Source organism: Orycteropus afer, unplaced genomic scaffold, assembly GCF_000298275.1.
Source record: "Orycteropus afer afer isolate SDZICR_OR568_19922 unplaced genomic scaffold, OryAfe1.0 scaffold00430, whole genome shotgun sequence".
NCBI classification, from domain to species: domain Eukaryota; kingdom Metazoa; phylum Chordata; class Mammalia; order Tubulidentata; family Orycteropodidae; genus Orycteropus; species Orycteropus afer.
The window spans coordinates 644,865-653,882 of NW_006922017.1; the positions used below are offsets into that span (position 1 = coordinate 644,865).

Genomic DNA, 9,018 nt, shown 5'->3' on the forward strand with positions numbered 1-9,018 from the left:
TAGCATAGTGCCTAAGGCACTTGACTGCTCACCAGAAGGCTGGCGGTTCAAACCCACCAGCCACTCCTCGGAAGGAAGGTTGGGCAATCCTACTTCCGTACTGATACTGCCTCGGAAACCCAAGGAGGGGTCGCTATGAGTCGGGGCCGACTCGACGGCAAACAACAACAACAACAACAATACCTAATGATTGTGAGCATTTCTTCATATGTTTGTTGGCCACTTGAATATCCTCCTTGAAACAATACATTCTTAAAGATATAATTTTTATCCTATTTTTATTGAAAGAGCTCTCTTAGACTTAGACAGACTTTTAAAAACCAAGTATCATACTCAGACATTTTGTTTCTATATGTAAAATTATGTTAAATTCTAGGCACATCCTTGACTCTCTTTCTTAGAAAATATTGGTGGCATTGGGTCTGACAGAGTTGAGAAAATATTGAATTTTCTCAATATTTAATATTGAATTTTCTCAATCATCTCAAAAATGGCTGAGGATTATGAATAACTTATTTTCCTCTAAACAGAAAGCAAATATTTGAGCACTTTCCTAACAAATATTAATATGCTGTGGATAGGAGAATGTGGGAGGAGAAAGAAAATTATGTATCAATTTAACATTTAATGAAGATGGTCTTATACTCCTATTTTAAGAAAGTGATTTCACTTTTAGAGAGGGTAGCACAGCCTCTTGGGTCAAACTTCCTGGGTACAAATCATGCGTCTATCACTTTCTATATTGACTTGGATAAGTGACTCATTCTCTCTGTCTCAGTTGCCTACTGAGTAAAATGAAGGTCAAAATATTATCACCTCACAAATTTCATAAACCAAAAAAACTGCTGTCAAGGCGATTCTGACTCATAGCGACCCCTCCTTGGGTTTCCGAGGTGGTATCTCTGCGGAAATAGATTGCCCACTCTTTTGAGGAGTGGCTGGTGGGTTTGAACCACCAGCCTTCTGGTTAGAAGTCAGATGCCTTAGGCACTACACTACCGCACTACACTACCAGAGCTCCTCACAAGGTTCTTAGGAAACCTAAAAATATATCTGATCATGTTTATAACAGTGCCTGGTACATCAATAGTAGTTAAAAAACGAAAGCTATCATTAATTACAATCAGAAAACATCCTTCTGCAAAACAATAATATCTGAACTTCTGCTAAACTCATTGCTACCTAAGAAATCACTGCTGAAGAATCTATGATTCCCTGATATGGTGGAGAATAACTTCATGGTTCTTCATGTCAGTTTTTTGGTGGATGTTTTCCCAAAGAACCACAATGTATTCAACTACATTTTGGGTAGTGAGGTTTATTGGCAATTACCACAGAAATTGTTGGATTACCCAATAAACGAAGTAAATATGGGCTTACTTGCACTTACCATTGGACTATATAAGTAATCACAAGTAAGCCTGCACATATCATGCTTATTGGGTAATCCGCCCCTTTATAAATCTTACACTCTAAAATGAAAAAAGGTAATTTATGAAGCCTAGCCAAAACAAAGGAGCTCTGGTAACATAGTGCCTAAGGCATTTGACTGCTAACCAGAAGGCTGGCGGTTCAAACCCAGCAGCCACTCCTCCGAAGGAAGGTTGGGCAATCTACTTCCATAGTGATACTGCCTTGGAAACCCAAGGAGGGGTAGTTATGAGTTGGGGCCCACTCGATGACACATAACAACAACAGCCAAAACAAAATGCTGATATAGATGTATTACTAGGTTTTGTAAGTTCATTTGTTTTATTTTGTTAAAATCATCAGGTATTATTAGTAGTTATCACTATGCTGAGTAAATACAACAACAGAAGAAGAAACCACAGTACTCCCATTCCTTGGGAATGCTAGGATGATGAGACAGCATCTGTGAAACAGGCCCTAGGAGGAAGGATATAATTAAGTGCCAAATTGCATGGCAAAGCTTGTACAAGAGCTGGAGAAATCCAGGGGAGGAGGATGAGTGAGCAATAGAGGGGTCCCAGAAAACTGCATCTAGGAGAGGGGAGGAAGAATTTAGCAGCTACTACTTGCTCTGCAACGAGCTCTGGTGGTGTAGTGCCTAACGCATTTGCCTGCTAACCAGAAGGCTGGAGGTTTAAACCCACTAGCCACTCCTCGGAAGGAAGATTGGGCAATCTACTTAGGTAGAGCTACACCACGGAAACCCAAGGAGGGGTCGCTATGAGTCGGGATCACGGCAGCGAGCTCCTCCCCCCTCCTCCTCCCCCTCCCCCCTCCTTCCCCCTCTCCCCTCCCCCGGTTATTTGCTCTGCTGCAACGCCATGTTGAGTCACATTGGAACCTTAGGTAAAAGGAAAATTGTAGCCTCTGTGGACATTTATCACAATATCCTCCCTTATTTTGATTGAACTGGAAAAACTTAGTAAAAGCTCTACATTCAAAAAAACCCTAGTGGTGCTCTGGTGGCGCAGTGGTTAAACCATTCCGCTGCTAACCAGAAGATGGCTGTTGGAACCCATCAGCCGCTCTGTGGGAGAAAGAGGAGACAGTCTGCTTCCGTAATGACTTGCAGCCTTGGAAACCCTATGGGGCAGTTCTCCGTTCCAGCGAGGGCTGAGTCAGAATCAGCTGGACGCCCCTGAGTATATGTATGACCTTGGTTCAGTTAATTAACCTTTCTGAGTTACTATTTCCTTTCTTATAAACTTTAATTGAATGCATGTGAAACATCTAGCACATTTTAAAACAAGATGGGTTTATTCTAGGTCTTAGAGAATGGCTAGGAAATCTGTGTCACGTATAACAGACACATATCCTTTCAAAGACTACAAAATGTAAAGAAAAAGAAAATCCATAGAAAATAGCCCTTTTATAAAAAGTTCAGTTTTGAGGCAAATAGTAACCTTTTTTTTTTTTTCTGTGCATGTTAAAATAATTCTCCCTAAACACATAAGTCTTGGATTACATTAAAATCCCCGAGAAACTTTCTTCACTCACGCAAAAAATTCTTTAGAAAAAGAAATGGAACATAGTACACAAATTTGCTTTTCTTCTAAACCCTTGCCTCTCACCTAGCCTGTTTCCTAACCACTTATTTAGAAGTTATTATAACCTGGGCTCTTCATAATCTGTAATGAAGAGTTATAATTATTTTTCAAATGTGATTTTCAGATCATTAAAATCCAAAGAAGTTTACGTTTGTCCGTATTTTCTGTATATATTCAATCAAATATTCCACATTACAGCTTTTTCAAATGTACACACTAAATTAAAAAACAAAAACAAAAAAATTCTCTGCCATCAAGTCAATTCTGACTCATAGTCCCTCCTTGGGTTTCTCTAACGAAGTACATCGCCCAACCTTCCTCCAAGGAGTGGGTGGTGGGTTTGAACTGCCAGCCTTCTGGTTAGCAGTCAAATGCATTAGGTACCATGCCACCAGACCTCCTCAACACACTAACAGGGAGAATAAAAGTATTCCTTCAAAATGTCTTAACCTATCTGGGGAAATTTCAACCAGCAGAGTCCTGATTACATTAACTTTAAACCATCCATAATTGGAATCTTTCCTATTATTATCAGTCAGAAGGCTAATTACATGTTCAGAAATAATAATGGCGACTTTGACAAATAAAGTCATATCTTCTAGGACTGGTCAAAGCCTGTTACTATTTTCTGCTTTGACATAAAGGCAAATTATGGTAATAAAAGTTTTTACTTTAGGCCCAATTAAATTATTCCAGCTCCAAGATACAAGATGATTTCATGCAATTAAAAATAACTGGGCCTTGTGGAAAGTTTCATTATTCATTCTTATCTCTACCAAAAGTAATTTCAGCTATGCATCAAAGGATCTATATCCATTTCTTGCAAAGGAAATGAAGTAAGCCTGGAATTATTCCTTGGCTTATACAGAGAGGAGAGAAGAATGAGAAGAGAAATGCAGTGTGGGAAGTTTGAAGCTTTGCTATATAAATTCACCTAACTATCCTTTATTTAAGTCCTTTCAGACCTAAACCAAACTCCTTTCAGAGCTTGTTTTTCGTACAGTGTAACCACACAACTGTACAGTATTTATAAAACAATTTTCCCTGTGGTTTTCCTATCTTTTGACACATATATAGAAATTCGTTCTCCTGGCCAGCTCTGCTACTGCAGACAGTAAGTTGATCCTCTGGTTTGCCAGTGGTAGATAGGGAGTAGAGCAGGGTGACAATCCATGAGTCCTGTTTCCACCACCACCCCCGCCCCCCGCAAACCCCAAGTTGCAGGCAAGAGAAACTGTGTTCTATTCATTTTTTAATCCATTTAACATTCTAGAATCTATGGAACACTGTACCAGGCACTAGGTATACAGTGGCAAACAAAGCCATATCTCTGTCTTCCTGAGCTCCATTCTTTTCTCAAGTATCTCTTTTTGGTAGCCTTTGGTTCTAATTTTGTCTTTCTGTATACTGCCTAAGCATATTTATGGTCTCAGGACTCAAGCTATTATAAATCACAGCTGTTGGGCAGGATCTCAGGGGAAGCAAGCAGCAAGGTTATTAGAAAAAAAAATGGAGGCAAGCAGATTCCATCAAACTTCAGTCCAAGTTGTATTAGTTTTCTATTGCTGCTGTAAAAAATTACCATAAACCTAGTGGTTGAAAACAACACAAATTTACTATCTTATAATTCCGGAGGTTAGAAGTCCTATAAACAAGGTGTTGATAGGACTGCACTCCTCTGGAGGCTCTAGGGGAGAATCAGTTTCCCACAAGTTGCTCAGTGGAAGCAAGACTTGGCAATCTACTTCCATAAAGATTTACCATCTCAGAAACCCAACTGGGGTTGCTATGAGTCAGAATCAACTGTACAGTGGTGGGTTTAGTTTTTGAGTTTTTTAGAGGCTGTCTGCATTTCTTGACTCCTAGTCCTTCCTGTCTTCAAAGCCAGCAGGTAACATCTTCAAATCTTTCTCTCTCTGACCTCTACTTCCATTAGCACATCTCTTTATGACTCTGACACTCTTGGTGCCTTCTGATAAGGACCTTTGTGATTACCTTGGACCTATCCAGATAACCTAGGATACTCTTCTCAAATTCCTTAGTGTAATGATACCAGCAAAGTCTCTTTTGCCATGTAAAAACAAAAACAAACTCACTGCCGTGGAGTCTGATCCGACTCATAGCGACCCCTCCTGGGGTTTTCAAGGCGGTATATCAGTACAGAAGTAGATCACCCAACCTTCCTTCCCAGGAGTGGCTGGTGGGTTTGACCCGCCAGCCTTCTGGTTAGCAATCAAATGCCTTAGGCACTATGCTATCAGAGCCATGTAAAGTAGCAGCAAATTCACAGATTCTTGGGATTAGGGTGGGGACATCTTTAGGGGCCATTATTCAGTCTCCCACACAGGCAAAGAAAATAGCGGAAAACTGCCTCTTCTACCTGGGTAAATCAAGTAGCCGCATGTTGAAATCCTGCAAGTCTCTTTTCTACTTCAAAGCCATTGTAGTAATCCATTTTAACCTGTTTTTTCCTCATTAAAAATGGTGCTGTATGCTCCCTCCCCCACCTGGTATTTCTCTGAGACTTTGTAACTCTAGGATACCAGTTTCCTCACGAACAAACTAATTATAATGATCAAAAAGACACTGACATCCCTATCAAATGAACCCTAGGGGCTGAATGCCATGAAAAGATACTTCAAGTCAACCTTTCCTACTTTACAGAACTTAATACATTAATACATTAATCGTTTAAGGGGCTGGAAATAGCCGATCATTTCCTCTTTGCTGCAGTGAGAAACCGTGGAGTAAGATTTAGCAAATTGTTCCTGGCTCCCTGCCTGCAGACCTTACGCAGCACAAGCTCCTCTTTGATGCAGATTATAAATTAAGGACTAGAAATGAATAATATCCGTCAATTTAGTAGTTAAAAAAAAATGAAAAAAGCTGCTGAGTAGCTTTTTCTTCCAGGTACGTTTGAGGTTTGAATCGATCTTTTCCTGTCACTTCCACTTGAGGAAAGAGAAACAACTCGGTACTTAGTTAAAGTGAAGGGAAGACTTTTGCTCCTAGCCATTATGAAATAACAAGGAATATATTTACTTTCCTGCCTCAAAAAATTTGAAAACCGGGCGGAATGTTTTCAGCTAGGGAATAGCAACTCTCAGTTTACAGACTGGAAGGAGTTTCCAGATACATCGCAGAAAGGGTTGTCACTGCCTTCAGACACAGAGATCCTAATTTTCATAGTCCTTATGTATATGGGACCGACCTACATTTACTTATAATGCCAAATCACGGATGCAACTGATTAAATTCATAGAAGTAAAACTAATAAACTTGAATAGCCAATAAGCGCAGAGCTAATCTCCGACGCACCTAGTTCTCGCGCTGCGCCGAAAGTCTACATTTCTGACGTCACCGCCATGGAAACAATCGCGAGACTAAGAGTGGGTGGTGCAAACACTTTGGTGCGCAGCTGCGGTGAGGGAAAGTGTCGCTCAACCACTGGCGGTCGCCTGCTACCAACATGAGCGGCCTGGACGGGGGTGAGAGGACCCTTGGCCCCGAAAACTGCAGCATCACGCCCGACTATGCCCCAGGAGACCTGGACCCACACCAGTGCCAGAGCTTCCGAGAGGGAACCGAGGCGACACCGGTAATGGCAGAGACTGGTAAGGGCAGCTCGGAAATCGTTGCACTGCAGTCTCCCCAGTTTCCAGAGGACGGGGACGCATTCGGGGACCCCACGGGCTGTGGCCATACTTCCCAGACCCAAGTCAGTGGGGGTAGCGGTCATCTAGGCCGGAAGGAAGAGGCTCCGCGTTCCACAGAAGGCCTTGAAGCAGCGTCTGCCTCCGTGGGAATTGATAGCAGCCTAAAAAATAACTGTCAGGGAGGAGAGTCTCTCGGCTCTGGCGCGGAGAAGGCACTAGAGACCTTTGACGAAGGGAGGTCCGGGTCTGAGGTGATAGTTGGGGCCATGCAAGTGAAGTCTGAAAAGTGCGCCATCTCAGTTGCAATGGATGAGGAGAGGGCCGAGGTAGTGGAGGAGATGGAGGTGGTAGAGAAGCCTGAAGATGAAGAAATGAAAGTGGCGGAGGAAAATAGAGTGATTGAGGAGGCAAGGCTCGGGCCCCTTAATATAGCTGTCCACGTGAACCCTCTGGAGGCCATTCAGCAGGAACTGGACAGCGTGAATGCTCAGGCTGACAGGGCCTTTCTCCAGCTGGAGCAGAAGTTTGGGCGGATACGTAGGCACTACCTAGAGCGGAGGAATTACATCATTCAGAATATCCCCGGCTTCTGGGCCACTGCCTTTCGGAACCACCCCAAGCTGTCCGCCATCATTAGGGGCCAAGATGCGGAGATGATAAGGTACATAATTAATTTGGAGGTGAAGGAGCTCAGACACCCTAGGACGGGCTGCAAGTTCAAGTTCTTCTTCCGAAGAAACCCCTTCTTCAGAAACAAGTTGATTGTCAAGGAATATGAGGTCAGTTCCTCAGGCCGAGTGGTATCTCTTTCCACTCCCATTATATGGCGAAGAGGCCATGAACCCCAGTCCTTCATTCGCAGGAACCAAGATATCATCTGTAGCTTCTTCACATGGTTTTCAGACCATAGTCTTCCAGAGTCTGACAGGATCGCAGAGATTATCAAAGAGGACCTGTGGCCAAATCCATTGCAGTACTACTTGTTGCGTGGAGGGGCCCGTAGACCCAGACGCCGCCCAATACGGGAGCCAGTTGAGATTCCCAGGCCCTTTGGATTCCAGTCTGGTTAACCTCTGCCCTTGGAAATACTGTTGCACAAGGCCCCCTGCCACCTCCTGCTAGACCTGTGCTTGGCCTATGGGAAGAGTATGCTTTCCACATTTTTTTGTGCTTTGTGTACCTGCCCTCTGAACATTTAGTTCTCTTAACCTCAAGAGAGACTTTCATACTCCTCCTCTTTCACATGATCTTCATTCTGTTCTGTATTAACACCACACACTGCATGCCATGGTTCACACTACTTCTAAGGCAAGCAAATGATGCTACAGAGACACTTTTATCTGCACTGCTTGGACCCTCATTGTTTCTAGGGCTTCTTGTTTGGCTACTATGACCTGCATTTCTAGCTTTGGCTAGAAGCTTATTCTACCACCTTGCTTCACATCTGGCACATGGCCTGTGGAAAACTGTTGGGCATTAATGATGTCAAGGGAGAGCCGCAGTGGTCCAGTTTATGTGATTTATGTGACTTGGTTGCTCTTCTTACTCTGCTGCTGCTTACTACTGGCTATGCCCACTCTTCCTTGATTGCTGCCTTCTGAATGAACATCTTCCAGACTGATCAGCTTCACTGATTTGTAATGAACAAGGATCTTCGGAACTGGTGGTGGACCCAGGATTCCAGCCAGCACACAGATGACCTCTTGATTCCTCACATTCCCACTCTCCCAGAATCCCTATTGACTGTTAGACAAGTGGTTAGAGCCATCTTTCTGCTAAGGGTAAGGATGACGTCTTTTCCAAGTGCCAGGCTTTCTCAGACTCAACCGATGAGTTCACAAAATCTAGGTTCCTTTGTTTGCCTCCCTTCTTCATTTTAAACATGATAAAGTTTTGGGGTACCAGTAAACATACTTTGTCTTATGTATTGCTTTAAAAGAAAAAAAAAAGGGATGGTTCACAAACATCTGCAAAAGCAAGCTTTTTACTTTGTCATTTCCAGTAACAGAGGTTGTCTTGTAAAATAGACTGCCAGAGCTCCTACTGCCCCCTCTAATCTTCCCAACACCACCTCTCTCCTTTTTTAGCAACATATAGAAGGTTTGAGAGAGACAGGCAGAAAACAGATGAAAGGTGTTCTAGTTTAGAGTGGATGGAAGAATTTAAGAGATTGTGGTGGGTGCCTTAAGAGAAAATAATAAAAAGGCCAGATACAGAAGAAATAAGCTAGAAAATTGGGCCTGGAATTAAGACTGGATTGATAGTACCTACAAGAAAGGGGTGATGGGAGGAGAAATATTTTTCTCAGGATTGGGATGGATAGAATTGAAGTGTTAAATATATTG

The 9,018-nt window shown here is 42.6% G+C and overlaps 1 protein-coding gene across 1 annotated transcript; it reads left to right on the forward strand.

Moving 5' to 3' along the window:
- The first annotated feature begins 6,486 nt into the window (after nucleotides 1-6,486).
- Nucleotides 6,487-7,743, forward strand: TSPYL1 (TSPY like 1). The gene has a single exon (XM_007954078.1). The coding sequence runs from the start codon at nucleotides 6,487-6,489 to the stop codon at nucleotides 7,741-7,743; it is 1,257 nt and encodes a 418-aa protein (XP_007952269.1).
- The last annotated feature ends 1,275 nt before the right edge of the window (nucleotides 7,744-9,018 follow it).